The sequence below is a fragment of the Xiphias gladius genome, chromosome 22, assembly GCF_016859285.1.
Source record: "Xiphias gladius isolate SHS-SW01 ecotype Sanya breed wild chromosome 22, ASM1685928v1, whole genome shotgun sequence".
NCBI lineage: Eukaryota > Metazoa > Chordata > Actinopteri > Istiophoriformes > Xiphiidae > Xiphias > Xiphias gladius.
Window position 1 is genome coordinate 21,860,216 of NC_053421.1, and position 17,887 is coordinate 21,878,102.

At 41.5% G+C, this 17,887-nt stretch overlaps 1 protein-coding gene across 2 annotated transcripts; it reads right to left on the reverse strand.

Annotated features, from left to right (window-relative positions):
- Positions 1 to 1,320: 1,320 nt before the first annotated feature.
- On the reverse strand, positions 1,321 to 17,739 carry si:ch211-1i11.3 (mitogen-activated protein kinase kinase kinase 5). 2 transcript variants are annotated; one of them, XM_040118171.1, is made up of 28 exons: positions 17,290 to 17,739; positions 17,049 to 17,188; positions 15,963 to 16,150; positions 15,624 to 15,792; positions 14,923 to 15,029; positions 14,553 to 14,720; positions 14,219 to 14,331; positions 13,806 to 13,965; positions 13,434 to 13,584; positions 13,114 to 13,218; positions 12,743 to 12,792; positions 11,981 to 12,076; positions 11,293 to 11,377; positions 10,832 to 10,965; positions 9,999 to 10,126; positions 9,328 to 9,464; positions 9,070 to 9,175; positions 8,767 to 8,924; positions 7,720 to 7,918; positions 7,323 to 7,491; positions 6,825 to 6,990; positions 6,118 to 6,294; positions 5,933 to 6,038; positions 5,432 to 5,678; positions 5,005 to 5,117; positions 3,674 to 3,771; positions 3,482 to 3,558; positions 1,321 to 3,276 (listed from the first exon to the last, which is right to left on the reverse strand). In XM_040118171.1, exons 1-28 carry the CDS (start codon positions 17,624 to 17,626, stop codon positions 3,180 to 3,182), a joined length of 3,981 nt encoding a protein of 1,326 aa, XP_039974105.1. In that variant the 5' UTR covers positions 17,627 to 17,739; the 3' UTR covers positions 1,321 to 3,179. The 2 variants fall into 2 exon arrangements, with proteins under 2 accessions (XP_039974105.1, XP_039974103.1); XM_040118169.1 differs by having other exon boundaries at positions 14,553 to 14,723.
- Between the last annotated feature and the right edge of the window lie 148 nt (positions 17,740 to 17,887).

The window sequence follows — 17,887 nt, forward strand, 5'->3', positions numbered from 1 at the left end:
AATGATGAATAGGTAATTAAAAAGCACGTTAACTGATGGTGCACTCAAGACCAGAGACACCATTTGCTCCTTAGGACACAATCAAAAGTCTGAGTCATGTTGCAACCCCACTGCTGTACTTTTAATCAGAACCTGCAAGAAATGGTTACATTTTGCTTTGCTCGTGCGTGTGAGCTCAAGTTCAGTCCAGGACAGTGGGGAGACCTGTCCCATGGGAGCTGGCATGGAAGAGGGTGAGCTCAGTAATCCCAGAGGTTCTGAGCCTCCCAGTGATGCATCCTCAATCCCCCCAAGACCTTGCCAAAATCCCCCTGACAGCAGTCCTCATGATTTGCATATCAGTGTTTGAGCTCCACCTCCACACGGGGCAGAAATGGAGAGATTAATTAAGGAGGAAGAAAAGAGGGACATTCAAGACAATACAAACATGATTCTCTTATATCCCAAGGTTACACTAAAAATATGTGGAAAACTAGAGAATGTGACTAGAAATGAAAAATCTATCATGATGATGACAAGAAGATAGAATAGACGCATACTTTAGGACAAAAGGTACATTGTCAGTGTGAGTGATAAGAAAACAGTGAAACCTTGAATGTTAGCTCTCTCCATTGTAAATAGCTGAATTCTCCCACGAGCCAGTTGACACTGATTCTGTGCACCATTATATCTGATCAATGCTAACAGTTTGCATCCAATTAGCTGGACAATCCTAATGCTACTGTGTTACAAAGCTTATTAGAATAAGGGAGACGCAGGGGGCTGTGCTCACATTACATTAAATTATCTGTTATAAGAACTGAGTTTGAGGTGACAGCTGCTGCCTGCCTTGTAGCTGTTAGGCACTGTGACTCAGTAAACATAGCACTCTAGCATTAGTTTGCCGCATTTGCCGACAGCCACTTAATGTCAGTTTACATTAAAGAAATCTGGGTTTGCTGCAATCATGTGCAACAGAGAGCACATGGTTGGAGTTTTCATTTCAGCCAAACAGTATTACAATCTCATTTATTAGCAGTTTAAACCAGAGGAGGAAGTAATCAATGACATTGTCTGCGGGTTTGAGTGAAAAAACCTGCAAGCATGTAGCTCTCAGTGGCTCATGGGTAGACAGGACAGCTTTATATATAGTGTATGTTGGAAAGAATATCCTCCGGTTCACCACTGAAAGCCTTTAAATCCAGGATGAATATAAGCATACTATACTGTATAATTTTGTATATATATATATATATATATATATATATATATATATATATATATATATATATATATATATATATATATATATATATATATATATCTCCAATATCAAGAGAAGGTTTCTTTGTGTATTCATCACAATATTAATATATTACACAAAGAATAGGGGAAGCAGTGGAGTGGAATGAGAGGCCAGGATGGTACCAAATTGAATTTGCTCGATAACATCTGAGTATTAATTTTCTTTGCGTCACTATCCAAGGACAGCCGAGGAAGACGTCTAGCTTGATTAACTGGCCCTTGTGCCTTCCGATTTGTCCGGCATTCTTGATCAGTCCACAGGTAAATCAAAGACTGTGATCTTCGCTGTGAGAGGCCTAAACAGTATTATGGCTAAAGGGGACTTCATGATACTGAATGAATAATGGATGTCATATATCCATGAACATAGGAATGGGAAGTGCCAGTTATAAATTAAAGCAGGGATTGCAAAACATTGAACATTTTTTATAATTCTTGCTTGACAATGTGTAAGCTGGGCGACATTGAACATATACATAAACATGTACATCTGAACATATAGATAAAATATCTTAAATCATGGTGGGGTTTTTTCAATAATTCAGGCACTTGTTCGCTCTCGTTTCATCACGACAACATTGCCCTCCATTAAATACGCCGGGTCACACAAGGCCATGTAAAAGCAATATGTACACATCCTTTGCCATTGCAGTCACAGCCAACTGTTCAAAACCAAATACTGAATAAGGCATATAGTCATATCAGTGAGCGCCGTAGTTATTAGGAGCCAAGCCCAGTCTCTCAATGAAGTCATATCCCTGTTGACAGAACACGGGGGTGACATTATCAAAACAATGAGCATTCTCTGATCTGACACATCGCTCCTGAGAACACAAGGCGATAATGACACACTGGAAAAAACAAATCAGATAAGTGCTCAAATTTCTTCTTACACTAGTAAAGAGTTTTCACTTATGCCATTAATTCCCTAACATTTTGATCCCTACCTTTTGCCTTCCTCCTTTTTTTTCCATTATTATTACCCAAGCTCAATTTCTGAAGTCTAAGCCATAAACCTAGGTTTTAACACTTCTCTCCTACCTTGAAGAAGTGAGGAGCAGACAAAGTGATTTATCAGAAAAAATGAGCTCTCACATGGAATGTGTTAAACAGTAGACTTAGCTATCAGTAGCTAAACAATACAACACCCACAGCAGACATATACACCGACATACACACAAAGTCCATGTCGCTGTTTCTAAGGAGATGTCAACATTGTGAATACAGATGAGGAAACACATGTGGAATTTAAAGTCTGCTCACCATTTCATCACTTCTTCCAGCCTACGTCACTCCCTCACAAACCCCCTTTTCCGGGTTACAAACAAATGGCTGCATCCAGATAACAAGCCAGTCTGGGAAATTCCATGTTCCTGTACATTATTTGAACGAGTTTTTAACATTATTTATAGTGCAAATAATTTTCAATATAGTATCCCCTTAATAACTTAGGTCCTGCTACGTTTTCTGCAAAACAAAGTAGTACAGTCTCATCAGAAGGTATCATTAAAATACCATCAAACCACTTTGTTTGCAGACAAATCAGTACTCCACTAGGTAGCGTTTTATAAAGGCATAATTATCATCCCACTTGCCAAAGCCCTGAGAAAATGTTTAAAAAAAACCAAAAAAAAAAACCAAACAAACAAACCAAAAGCTGGCAAGATTTGCTTTTAAGTGAATATTTTTGCATTCTGCCTTACATGGACAAAAACATGATGAATTGGTCAGGATCTTTACAAAAAATGACATTCACAGTTCAACAAGGTTCAAAATCTATTCTGCTTTACATCAGCTCCCTGCAGGTCAGTTATGTTCACCGCTGCCTCTTCCCTCCACAGCACAGGACCAGCCTGTCAATAAATCTGTTCATGGATGTACAACATCAGCAGCCATTAAAGAAGAGTGTCCTCGCTGTCCTCACTGTGTGTGCTGAGCTGGGCCCTCCTGCGACCTGTGATGGCTGCCCAGATTCGACACAGCATGCCGCCTCTGAAACAATAATATTAGACAGAATAAAAGAGATTTACGTACATTGTTCCAAATTAATTATCTCAAAGACTAACTTAAACTAATGAGGTAGACTGCATCTTTTCCCCACCACCATCTCGAAATGGAGGAAGGGGAGGTAACCCCTTCCTGCATTTCTGCAAGTACAGATCGCGTCAGGGTGGGGTGATGTGTGGAGGAGGCTCACCTTATTCTACAATATATCAAATCATCCCTGGAGGCCATGGAGAGGAGACAGTCCAAGGTGAACTCATGAGAGAGCAACTAGAACACAGGATCGCACAGGTTTGGATTAAAAGTGAGTGGATGAGTAATACCAACCAACCAACCTCAGGAGTAAAAAAAAAAAAAAAAAAGGCTGATCTTCATTTGAGTTTACCTTATCAATGGTGTCTTGATCTACAGGGACAGACTTGAGCCAGCGCACCAAAGCCTTCATCTCTGGATAAGAGCGTTTCTGCAAGGCCGACTCATCATCTATATTGTAAAGACATAAGAGCCATTCAGGCTGTCTGTTCTGACACTTGATGCAAATTACAGGCATTCAATATTTTATGCTATAAATGTTACACACAACAAAAACACTTAATCTGTTTCTGCAGCCAGACTTTATAATCTTTGTACAAACAGACAAGTCAAGTCTGAGCACATCACAGATGGTCTACGCCTCTGACGGAAACCAGTCAGGCAGAAAACCCGAGTCTGAAGCTGAGGCGTGGTAGGGATTGACTGGTACAAGTGTTAGGAAACACTAACGAGAATCACTGACTGTATTGATAAACCCAAGAGGGCTTGGCCTCTTGATGTAATACTGGTCATGCAGCAGCGTGTGTGGCTAATCGTCAGACCACAGGCTGAGATCTTACTATCTCCTAGAAATTGGCTCACTCCTAAGCTGAAAGGAAAAACAACTTACATGATCAATCAACTTGTGCTGAATATCCTTTATTTTAATATGGTATATTTTCTTTATCAAATATTACAATAAGGGGGGAATCCTATAACACAGAGAGGTACTTTACATGGACTCAGACGTTTGATGGTGACATCGGACCCAGATCAAATAAAATGTGCAAATATTTCTGCATGTTTGTTTTAACCTGCTCGGTGTACTGGATAGGTAGGTTACGACAGGTCAAAGTTAAAGCTACTGGAAGATCGATTATTTGAAAAGACCACATCAAAGCCTTTGAAAGGATAAGTTTCGATTTTTTTCAAGTGTATTTTAATACAAAATATGAGATATTAAGAGGGTATATTCCAATGTTACAGTCTTTTTAGTGCAAAATTCCCTTTCTGTGTTTCCCTGGACAGTGGTTCCTAAACCTACAGCATATGACTATGACTATCAGAATGCAGATACCAACTTGATTTGGATAGCTCATACTGCTGAAGCGCCATATCAGCTTTGGCTAAACAGAAATTGTGCCGCACCCCATTTTCCTACAAGTAGTCGTGCTACAGTGACCCAACTGCAGCGAACAACTCTAGCAGAATACATGTGGCATGTAAGGTTTGTATTGTGATAGGCTTACGCTATTTATCTAAAACTACAGCATCTGAACTGCCTTGATCCGGCACAAGTGGTGCTCTGAAAAACCTACAAAGACATACTTACACACATGATCAAACTCGCCTGGCACTGAGAGTAGCTATAGCGCAGTCGACATGGTTGTAACAAACTGTGCGGTTAAAAAAAGAAAACATTACCTTCAGTGACAGCTGTTTTCTTCAGTGCATCTATCTGTTCCTGTTTCCTCTGGACAGAGGTCCTCAGTAGCTCCTGGTACTCTCTCTCCTTCTCGCTCAGCTGACTCAGCAGTCTGAAGCACAAACAACCATCATCCCCTCAGCAGAGAGCAGTGCGACTAGAAATTCCTACTAATTACTGTGTACTGCCCAATAAAGATGCCAGTGTTATGCTTGTTCGCATTTCTTTGCAGCGAGGGTGTTACTTTTAAATTTCAAATGTCAGATTACGTAGCCTTGAAAATTAAATACTTTAAAGGCATGACATGACCTCAGACCCGAAAATCATTGGCAGTTTGTTCAAACACCTCAAACACATTAAAATCATCAAAAATAAATGTAGCACAAAAAAAAAAGCATCATGATAACGAAGACAGCTGAATGCTACCTTTTGGTCCCTAGTCGTAGATCTCTCAGTTTCTCGCTGAGGGTACAGGTAGAATTGAGGACAAGGTCTGTGGGAAATTGGAGGTCGGCCGTAGGGGTGATCTCATTGCTGGGTGCCGACTGCTGCAGGTCTGCTGGCGCCCCCACCTGGTCAGGCACAAGGACTACAGGAGTGTCTGGGTCGGCAGACTGTTCCTCGGGGGAGCTGTCCTCCATCTCAAATGAGGACTGCAGCTGGAGTTTCAGCTCTGAGAGGCAGGGAGGGGGCGGGGGTGTGGGGGAGAGGAATGGAAGAAACAATGACAAGGAATAAATAACCAACAGGAATCCCCAAAACAACCATATAAATAAATGAAAAAATATAAACACTGGACACACGAGAGAAAAATTTAAACTGAGAGCTGGATGACAGTGTTCCTACTGCAAATATCTAATATCTGCCTGGCTCTCTAAGAATTTAACCCAAATTATTGGACTTGTCTAGAAAAAGACGACGCTTTACCTGGTAGGAGCACAGTGATGGCATCTTGTACTGCCTGTCTTAGAAGATTGTCCAGGGCAAACATCCAGTGAGGCTTCACTTGCTGCTGCTTCAACACCCTCTTCACCTACATACAGAGCAGTTAGTTTGACACGATTGTGAGAAGAAGCTGACAGCTGTTGTGTTGACTCAGAAAAGAAACTCACTGCATCTTGGAAGCTGAAGAGCACTGCCTGCAGGCTGTTGAGAGGTACTGTGGCAGCAAGCAGCGCGGCTCGAAGGTCCAGCAGGTCAGCGGTCAACTGCTTCCTGTCCGGGGAGCGGATGTTGTCGCGCAAGCAACCAATGAGCTTGGAGATGTGGTCCGCAGTGAGCGATGATCCCTTGCCATAAAAAAAATAAAAACATACATAAAAATAAAAGACTGAAATATTAGCAAACAGCTTTTCTATCGTTCTCCCTCTGGAAATATTTAAAGACAACAGAGCAAATACAGCTGTGGTATTTGCTCTGTGGAAAAATCCTGCAATGCATAAGACATAACAGCTTTTAAGTAGAAAACAAATGCTAAACTCAGTGTGAAATGAGATGTGAAAAATGCCCTTAGGCTCCAGATTTTAAACTTATTATTAACTAGCAAGCTAACTTTAATGTTAACTTTGCACTTTGCAGATAGTCAGTGCCATGTAGGCCCCAATTTTTCTCATCTTTCGATACTTTGTCCCAACTTTGCCGATACTGACAAGCTATCTGTGAAATGTAACAACTGGCCAATAATTATTAGTGATCCAATAATCAGTCTGACTCTTAGAATTTTCGAGAAAATCCTGTAGGTGTCGTGCAGGAAGCCATGCGGTTAACAGATTTCAACACAATGTTTTAACCTGTGGTGTTGTGACTTTTCTTCACCCACCTGAGGCACAGACTCCTGTATATTTGCGATGACGTGACTGATATAGTCAGTGAGAACTCGGTGCAGTGTGGCTCTCCTCTCGCTGTCCTTTCTCAGCATAAAAAGACCAATATTCTCCTCTGTTGAGGCTGGACTGCACGTTTCTGAGGGAGAATCCTCTGGTATCCTGGACAGCAGGGGGCAATAAAGAGATAAATCACACTCAATCAACAGATAAAGATATTAAAAAAAACAAGTGTTGTACAGTATATGCCGAAATGAAAATTACATGACAAAGAAATGATGACATGGTAATAAATATGTATGATTTACAGGTTATTTCATAAGTAATAAATTGATAACTGTGGCATTTGATACAGTGGCATTATACCCTTTTTAGACCTACAAATGATACAACCTGACCTCATTCAACTGCACTTCCTGTAAAATTCTGCACCACTGTGCCCTTTTCAGACATTATAAGGCTTTCATCTTCTGCCGAGCAATAATTTAACTCACGGCAGGAAGCTGCTGGTGCTTGGTGGGCTCTCTGAGACTTCAGCTGCTCTGAGGGTGAACTGGGTCCTCCTGAGGTCCAGGGAACAGGACAGGTCAAGTGAATCCGAGTATAAATCAGTGTCCTCCACAAGGATGGAGATAGGTACAGACAAGCTGCGTTGGTAGTCAGCTGCAGAAACCCAGCAAGATGATAATTAGATTATGTATAACACTGATCAATACCTCTGAGCACTTATCACAGGTGTCACAACAAGTGCTGTAACAACAGCAATGATGCAAAGAAGAAAGATTTTTGAATGGAAATGAAATGCAATTTAGATAACCTGGATGATGAAAACTGATAACATATATGAGAAAGAGCAGTACGTGAATTTGAAGTGCACTTAAGCCTCACTACCAGAAAGGGAGTCTTTAGTTTCTGATTCCTGCGGCGCCTTGGTCTTCTTCTTGGGGGGCGACCTGAGGAAAGTGTCCATCAGCAGCTCCGCAGCTGTGGCTCTGTCGTCTGGGTTTGGTACGAAACAGTTCATGATGAAGCCCTTTGCCTCACCTGACATGCACTCAGGAACCTTGGGGTGGATCTTAAACATGCCCACCTTGACAGGATTGTTTAAAAGTTACTGACAGAGTATGGAGCAGATTATAGCATTTCTTATTAAAAGTAAATTGTTGACGTTCATTCAAACAACTTTGCTTTTAGATTGTTTGTTTTGATTGAGAAAAGCTGGATGTTGCGTATATTTATTAAACAAGACTACAGCCATGCTAGCTCTGTGAGGCTGTACTTAGGCATAGCATTACTTTGTGCTAAATGCTAATGTCACCATGCTAACATACTCACAAGGACAACTCTAACCTGCTGATGTTTATCAGGTGTGGTGTTTACGGTGTTTGTTTAGTTTGGCATCTTAGCATTTGCTAATTTAGCACTAAACACAAAGTACAGCTGAGGCTGATGAGAATGTCTTTAGTTTTAGCAGGTATTTGGTCAAAAGAAATTTAAGAAAATAAAAGAATTTGACCTGATGATGGTGTTAGATGAAAAGTTAAGGGATGACCAGAGTCAATACAAATCATCCTAAGGGGATCATGAATGGTTGTACCAAATTTAAAGGCAATCCATCCAATAGCTGTCCAGAGATCTCACTCAAAACCACAACTGTCAACCTCACGGTGACACTCGTGGGAAAGGTTGGGGTATCACCAAGTCATTGGGATTCATCATCTGGGGATCATGAATGTCAATCCATCCAATAGTTACTAAGATATTTCAATCCAAACCCATTCAGAGTGACTATTATGATTTTTCCTCAAAGCCCCACTAATGTCTACTACCATTACTAAAAAAAATTAATGTATGCCAAATTTAAAACTATCATACTATGACAATACCACTATCTGGATGTATTTACGTCTACATAAAATGCAACTTTCTCTTTTTTACCTTGAACATGGCTGCCTGAGGACTTCCCAGCTCATGGAAGGGTGTTTTGCCTGTTGCCATTTCTATAATAGTGCACCCTAGGGACCAGATATCAGCCGGCTTCCCATAACCCCGAGGCCCTTGGTCTATAATCTCCGGGGCCATATACTGGAGAGTTCCTGTAAAAAAATCACCATGAAAATAATGAAAATGCAGCTACTTTAATCAGTTCAAAGATAAAAAATACATTACATCCTTGTAAAATTGTTAACTTTGTATATGGGGATCACCTTATACTCATATACACTGTACACAGCATCTTACCAGTAAATGTCTCAGTACAAGGGTTGATCCCTGCTAACCGTTTGGAGGTTCCAAAGTCAGAGATCTTCAGTACTCCACTATATGTGTTGATCAATACATTGTCACCCTGCGGCAGAGACATGTTTGCCCAGGTTACAATGTTTTGTTTGTTTCACAAATACTGCTATCTCATCCCACAAAGCCATTATGCAAATTATTCCGCAAAATAAAATAATTATTTGCCATGTTACCCACAGAGTCCCAGGGTGCTCTGCTCACCTTAATGTCTCTGTGGACTATCTGATTCTCATGAAGGTATCTGAGCCCTTCGAGGATCTGTTTGGTGTAGAAGATGATGGTGGCTTCGTTGTCTTTCAGAGGACCCCATTTGGAGCGCAAGAGAGATGACAAACTGCCTACAAGCAAGAATGTAAAATTGAATAAGCTTATACATTTTAAACAATAGAAACTTGTGGTGAAAATATTTTTCTCACATGTTCACGAAGGCAGGGGTGAGAACAAAACATAATATCTTATTTTAGTGTCACACTGGAATATAAATAATTTTTCTGTTTTGGTTTAAAATGGGGGTTATTTCTCAACTGTTTCTTAGCTACACCTAATAATATCAAAGTCATTGTCATACAGTAAAATAAAAACTCCTTCCTCAAGCTTTCTTATCCATCACAGCCTCAAACTAATTTTAAACACCCTCAAACATTTCTAGACAGACACACTTTCATGCAGTTTCCTGTTTTTGACTACATTGTTTTTAAGTTTCATACCGCAAGGGTGTTTTTTTTCCATTAAATGTTTTTAAGAGGTAAAACACTGTATTTTATAAAACACAGTGTTCATGTAGATGTGGCTTAGGGAATCCATTCATGGACATTTACTCTCTTGCTATTTGCAGCTTAAAGTATTAGAAGTTTAAATCTTTGGATCTGTACCTCCTGGTACTTCCTCCATGAAGATCTTGATGAAACCGTCGTGACTGACAGAGCCCAGGTACTGGACAATATTCCTGTGTTTGAGTCTCTTGTGAAGAGCTATCTCCTCGTGAAGGGGCTGGGAGTACCTGGAAAGCACATGAGAATGAAAGTTGGTGATTTTCTTAGTTTTTCAAGGTCAACAATATGATATCTCATAGGGCACTTTATCATTTTTAAACAGTGAAACACATACACACAGACGAGAAATGATCTCTTGTATGTATGCAAGGTAAGGGCACTTGACCATTTGAAAATAAATTTAGAACCCCTACCCTGAAGAACTTAAAAACGCCTTTTTCATTATGTCACATGACGGCTGCTATTGCACCAAGCTGAAAGTTTTTTTCCCTCCCTTTTGTCTGCCTCACTTCAATTAACAGGATATCCAGTATTCTCTGCACAGCCAGATAATTGCAACATCAGAACAGTGACATAATACAAACATTCCGCGTATTGGACACGGAGAGGTTTGGCAAATGCTTACAAAGTGATTTATTTATCACATTTCCACTGAATCCTTTTTTTCCATACAAAACTGCAGTACGGGCCTAAACTCTTTGTGCAGATTATGGAGTAATAAACACTAAATGAAAAGTCTAAACACTCATCCATCTTCCCCAAGATTCCTAAAGAGTACTTGGGATCCAGAGCATGTCAGCTAGTCTGATGTCTGCCAAATCCTTTCCCATTAAGGGTATTTTCTAAAAAAACATTCATGAGAAACACTGCAGCTTAGTGTCTCCCAGTTAGCGATGACTCTGAGTGAAAAAAAGAACGTTTGTTTCTCGTACGTGCTGTCCTTCTCGGGGATCTCCTTGATGGCGATGCGCACTTGGTTGCTCAGGTCCCTCCCAGCGTAGACCACACCGTACGTCCCTTTACCCAGAACCACTTTGTCGCCGTTCTCATTGGTCTCATAGATGTACTGGAGAATGGGATGAAGATGGCATGAATGAGAATGCAGAAGTCTCTGCAGAACTGTGAGGAATTTCACAAGCGACCACAAGTAGTGAAAGAGAGAAATGGTAAGACTGAGAGTAGGTTTGTTTCATTCAGGGACTTCTGACAAGAAAATATGAGTCCTGTAATCTAAGAATGGATATAAATTTAAATAATACACACAGTGCCAAATTATTTAGACAAGCTGTCTTTATATCAAGGAAATGTGTCTGTTCTCGCCGACTTGTTCGGGCACGCAAGACCTACAGTGTGGCACGCTCGCCGTCAGAGGAATTGAAGGGCTGTGACTTACCTCTAATATTCCCTCAGTTAGATAGTCCAGGACCTGAACAGAGTCTTCAGCCTGCTGAAGCAGAGAGCTCACCAGCTCACAGAAACTACAAAAGTGTGAAAAGACATTAATGTAGATGGAAATATGCTCTTAGTGAAGCATGTAGTTAGATTAAGGTAAACTAAAGAGAACACCAACGATGTGCCTGTAGACTTTTGAATTTACCCATAACAGGCCATTGTGTGGAAGTAAAATTCACCTTTGTCAATAGAATCAGTTTTCGACCACAAGTAGTATATTTTTTTATATATTAGTATATTATTTGGGGATTTGGGTCAACTGACTCTTGAAGAAACAGTGAAAAAAATGTGTCCTAAGGGGATTTTCGAGAGAGCTGCACAGGAAATGTGACTCATACAGCGTCATTACATCACAGTCATTTCAGCAGGCCACCGACTGGACAGTCAGCAGAACTAGCCTGCCTATTATTCTGTCGACCTCTGATTATCTTCCTGCACCCAGAAATGATCTGTTTATCTCTTTTTAGCCAGTAAGTTGGTCAGTAAGCAAATAATTTGCATTGACTCACACACTCACACACACACACACACACACACACACACACACACACACACACACACACACACACACACACACACACACACACACTCTGCCTTGCTGTATCTATGAAGATTTATTAGTCACTCACCCTTTGCAGTGAAGGTCGGAGGGGAAGCAGAGTTGGAAGTCATCTGAGTTGTAGTGGACATATAGGAAGCAACTGCGCTCATCAATCTTTGAGGCACTTTAGAGGGAAAGAAGCGAGAGTTGAACTATTCAAACAGTCATGACGTCCAATTTATTTGTTTAGAAAAAACATGGCTGTGTCATAGACTATATGTAAACGTACTTCTGCTGAATGTAAAAGATAAAGACACTGATTAAAACACAATCAATACTGACACACACCAACACCCTTTTTCTGACTGTTCAAATAATCGTCGACTATTATTTGAATTTCAGTGTCAGCTTTAGGTAAACACATGGGGGACAAACTGATTAATGCAGTAAATGTTGGTGAAGAGCAAGGCCCCGCTCCAATGAAAGGAGTGTTTCTCTTTTCCCCCAAGGGTTTGACTATTTAATAAAGTTGTTTGTTTGCTTTTTATTTTTAATGGCCCAGCAGTTGACTGTTTTGAAGTATTTGCTGAAAAAGCCAAAGTGGCTAATCAGCAGACAAGACAAGGCTAAAGAACACAGTGACTCCTATCAGTAGCCAAAGTGGCATTAACAGAAAGCCTACAAACAACAGCCTGAAATCATACTGACAGAACAAAAATCTGACTGACAGCCAAGGTTTCCCAGACAACCCGCATGTTTTGGGTCCTCTGGCTATGCTGCCAGTTTGGACACACCCAGAACTGAGAGCAGATATTTTAAAGATATTAGCACACGCTGTTCTCCGCTTTACCTCACTCCGCGAATTGCAGAGGCTGGGAAAGTCCACTGGTGTAACCCTTTCTGTGGAATCAAAGATAGTGTCAAAACAAAGCATGCAGACAGTCTGACCGTAAAAAAAAATAGTGCATTGCCCACAACAGGGCAGGTTTTCGTGTGAGAGAGAGAAAGTAAACAGTGCTGAGGTAGGAGATAGGTCATTTGCTTCACACAATGATACTCAAAGAACACGCCCGAACACTTCCCGGATTAAACATTCCCCGGATCATAAAATTACTTCTTCCTTTGTTTTGCAAGTTATACTGCATTCTGTTTGTATGGCAGGGAGACAACATCAGATAAGAGGGTGGTTCTGGGGGTGGGGGGAATAGAGGGTCCACATACCTTTAAGGGTGTGACGTGTCTCAACTGGACAGTGCGACTTTCGTCCTCCTCACTCACACACACAATAGCTGGTTGAAAGACTTTACTGGGCTCCAGAATGAGAACCTGAAAAGCAGAAAATTCAAAATCCAAATTCCATTACCAATATTTTATAATAGCCACATGATTATTTCCATATTCCTCCATATTGTAACGGTATAACAGTAACGTGTGTTAACCTTAAGATCAAAAAGGGTCCCATTTGACAGATATCAACTCCCACAGATGAAAGTTTTCAGTCTATTGTATTGGCCACTGTTAACGTGATTGTGTTGTCTTACTGGGCAGCGGTCTGTGGAGATGGTGGGTTTACAGGTTTGCAGTAGCAGCTCCATCCAGAAGTTCATGGTTTCCTGTTTAGGAGACGCCACCTCAGGCAGTTTGGCAAATTGACGGTACAGGATGTACGTCTCCATAATTGATGCCACATACCTGAAAGAAACACACTCAACTCATTAATCCACATTAAATGAATACTGAAATAAGGCAGGATTCTCTCTAAATGTTTTCTATTTTGCAGGAGTTTTTGATTTTTTTTTTAATCAAAACAATCAAAATGAACTACCGTGCTCTAGTACATTAAATCTTAATGACGATTAAACACTTTTATCTGCATGATTACGACCAATCAAGAACTGGTGGTTAAGCCTCACCAGATAGGAGCCTTGAGCCTATAGAGTTTCTCGGAGGCCTCGATGACCTTCCTGTATTCGTTTGCTAAAATGTTTGCTCCGAGGTAGAAGCCGACATCCCAGTAGTCCCTCATCTTCTCCAAGCTACCCTTCCTACCGAGCAGGGTGCTTAAAGTCACACCTAAATAGCAACATATTAACACAGTACAAAAGAATTCATTGACCATATTCATTTAAAAAAAAAAAAAACATTTCAAAATTATAAGGCTAATACATGCGTCAACATATGATGACCCTGTGCAGAGCTATAAGCTCATTCATCTTGTTGTGTAATACATTAATAGTATAAACTTCATGACACACTGAATCTGCAGACGAAGCAATGTATTTGTCATCGATTGTCTCTGACAAACAAGGCATAAAACATTAAGCACCTATTTTGCGCAGCTCAATAGAAGTGTCAAATTCATGGCCAGCTGCCATCAGGAGGACCACATTATTGATGCCCGAGTGAAGAGTTGGCTCGGTCTCAAAAGCTTTTCCATACCTGAGAAATAATATAAAGCCGACACTGATGAAATACACCACAGCACCAGCTGATAGGGGGCAAAAATAACAACAGAATGGTGATGCAACGTAACCTCAGCAGGCAGTTATTAAATAGTGTCTGTAGTGAAAAACAAAAGACAGCCAAATGCAACCTTTCTCATTGGGTGTGGATACGTTTGTATGACCGTACCGAACCACAAACACACACACTGGTCATACCAATAGCAGGCCTGGTCTCTGCTGCACTGATCAGTGAACCCAGAGCTCATGAACATGTCCTTGTAGATCCGTCCACACAGGCAGTAGACGTCTGATGCCACCTTGTCCGCCAACTCCACAATAGGCAAGATTGCCTCCAAAGCCTTAGCGCGATCTCCAGGGTGATTCCTCCTTGCAAGGGAAAATTTGATAATATCATCAGGGTTGCAGCTTTGATAACGCCCTTTATATCTTATCTTATACATACAGGAGGAGCCAGGATGATAAAGGCACAGACCACTATGCCGAAACCAGAAAGAAGAGATTTCAATCGTCTAATTATGTTTACTTATAAAACAAAATCCGGATCCAATAGGAGCCATGCGGTTACCTGTTTAGAGCAAATATGTAGTGAAACTGGATGTTCTGATGTCTTGCTACCAAACACATGGGCAGGTTGTTCAGAGTCTCCACCAGTTTGATTATGGAATCATAGTCCTAAGAAAGGGGATGTAGAATTACAAGTACTATTTAAAATGCTCACATTTGATGACATGTAATACTTTACATTATTACATCATTTAATATTAGTAATCATTTCTAAGCCTCAGTGGTGAATCTGTTCTTTACATCAGTGTTGTACACTGCAAATCAGGTCTTGGATTTGATTAATCTCTTGCTGGTTCCTATATTGTCTGCTTTAAGTCCTCAGCGATACTTCTATAGTGAAACACAGGCATTGTCATGTTTCAACCAAAACAGGCACCTATTTAGTAGTGAAATGTTTAGTCCATTAGTCAGTTAGAGGATCTAACATGTAATGAACAATTAATTTAAGCAATTGAATCTATTTTTAGGGTTCAGCCTCTCAAATGTAAATATTTGCATGTTTTTCTCTATCTCATATCATTATAAACTGTTTGTTTGAATAAAAATAAATAATTCAACAATATTAGAAGAAATAATTGAAAGATTAATCAATAAAGAAAGAATCAATGTTCCCTGTGACACACCTATTACACACTCCTTGCAGACCGCATTTGCTCTCGGACACACAGACGCATGCACACACATAAATATCCACATACACACCTGAATGTCCCTGTAGGACAACAGCAGGTTCATAACTATATCAGGGGTGAGCAGCTCCACACTGTCCAGGCGTTTCTGGATGTGGCTCAACTCTTCACTCAGGGCTCGGCCGCTGAACCGCTCCCGGGCCATACGTATCTCATGTCTGATTGACTCCCGGAAGTACTCGCTGTCAGCATGGAGAGCAGAGGGGGGTCATAAAATCCCACACTGTCACGATCTTCATAAAAATCAGCCAAGTGAACTCAAAACATAATGGAAGCTGCGAGTTACAGCATTGGCAAATGCACGTGTAATCTGAGGCAATGATGTTTTGGGGCCCTGCAGTTAATGCCTGACCTGGACTGAATGTGTATGTTGTTCAGCAGATGCACCAGTCTTTCCACCAGCGGGGTAAGCAGGGGCTCCAGCTGGAAACTAGGCTGCATCAACTCTTTGATACCAGCCATTATTTTGACATCACAGGCAAACACTTTACCTTGAGGTGACACTACATAAGGGATGAACGTGTAACTTCCACACTGCTCCTGAGGGACGACAATGCAGGCATCATACAGGGACAAATTCATACTCGACGGCGCTGAAGCATCAGTTGCCGGTTGTTTTGATTTTAAGACTCAATGGTTCATTTCAGTTATATTCTTGAATAAATACAACACATTTGCTCCTGATTTCAAATGATCTTTGGCCTAACACCTTAAACACCATAACACCTTTTTCATCAAATTTCTCCTATAAGGGGCCTTTGACGAATTGCATTTTTTTTTTAAAGTAAAAAAAACCAAACAATCTCTAGTCCCAGGTTCCCAATTGTGAGGATTTGCTGCTTTTATATGATTGTATATTGATTATCTTTAGATTTTGCACTACTGGTCAGTGCAAACAAGGCATCTGAAAATGTCCCCTTTGGGTTAGGGAAATAGTCATGGCCATTTTCAATATTTTATTACTATAAGTTATTATGATTATTATAAATTATTTTGTAGACTAAATCATTAAGTGATTAGTGCAGAAAATAATAAGCAGCAATCAATAATGAAAACCTGTTAGTGGCAGCCATGGCTGCATCTACATGCCATGGGATTCTGGGCCAAAAAATAATATTACTTCCCTGGATCAAGTACAGCGTACAGTTTAGAGTACACTTGAAATCTTGCTGTTAATTTCTTTTTTTTAGAGCCCCAGAGCACAACCACAGAACCTATGTACGCGCAAAATAGGGGCCTCCAGGTTAAATAATACTGCAGGACAAGCCTTAAGCTCCTTTTCATTTCAGTTCACGTTACACTTGAGTGGTGTGCATTCTGAAACAAATGAGCAAATATCACAATGTTACAACATCCGATCGTTGCAGAGCATGTCAAAATATGTCACTGATTTACAATAATAAACAGTGGGTGGATATTCGTTGCCTTTAAAAGTTACCTTGACAGCCTGCAGGTCACTATCTTGCTTGTAACAGTACAGAATGATGTTATTGGTCATACTGAAACTCTCTCTCACGCCAAGGTGATAGAAGAGGGACGGCTGGCAGAAAGTGTCACTCATCTCCACTACTGCCACATCTGCGGGGTGAATTTGAGAGAGCGGGTCAGTCGGGTAATTGGCGTAGCGCCGCGTGTATGTGTCATCCGCGGCGCGCTGCGCCCGGCGCGCCTGCACTTGCCTGCGTTGTAGAAACTGTCCAAGATGTCAGTGGTCCCCAGGGATATCCTCTCAAACGAAACCGTTCTGAACACGGCGTGGACGTCCGCGCAGGCTTCCTTCAGGCATTTCAGGGACAGGTTCTCCTCGGTCTGCGGCACCGACGCGTCCTCGTTCACGATGTAAGCCACGGACACTGCCCGGGTCCGGCTCCGGGGAGAGACGATCTGTTTACCCGAGCTGCTGGCGCTCAGCTCCATCGCCAGGGTGTCCTGCCACAGACTTCCCGCGGACACCCACACGGGATCCTTCCTCCTCGACTCGTGCAGGCTCATTCGCCTGCGCTCCGTAGTGTACATGGCCCTGCCTTGATCCGCAGCTGAAACTCAGGGCATGGCTTTCGTCGGGACAACTGCCATTAAACACGCACACGATCCCCGGTTTGCTTGTTCCTGTTTCCCCCCCCCCGGGTGCGTCGCCGCCTCCGCCTCCGCTCACACACACAGTGACATTCCTGGTACTCCTCTCCACTTTACCCGCCCTCCCCTGCTGCTCCGCCCGCTGACAACGTTAGACCGAAACCGAACGCATCACGGCGTCGACTCTCGCACGCCCTCTGC

Bases quoted from the DNA above. Each gene is read 5' to 3' on its own strand.
- si:ch211-1i11.3 (XM_040118169.1), bottom strand. From the start codon at position 17,626: ATGTACACTACGGAGCGCAGGCGAATGAGCCTGCACGAGTCGAGGAGG. The intron at 13,966-14,218 runs GTGCTTAATGTT...GTTGCTATTTAG, and splicing joins TATTGAGCTGCGCAAAATAG to GTGTGACTTTAAGCACCCTG. The intron at 9,465-9,998 runs GTACAGATCCAA...TCTTGCTTGTAG, and splicing joins CATGGAGGAAGTACCAGGAG to GCAGTTTGTCATCTCTCTTG.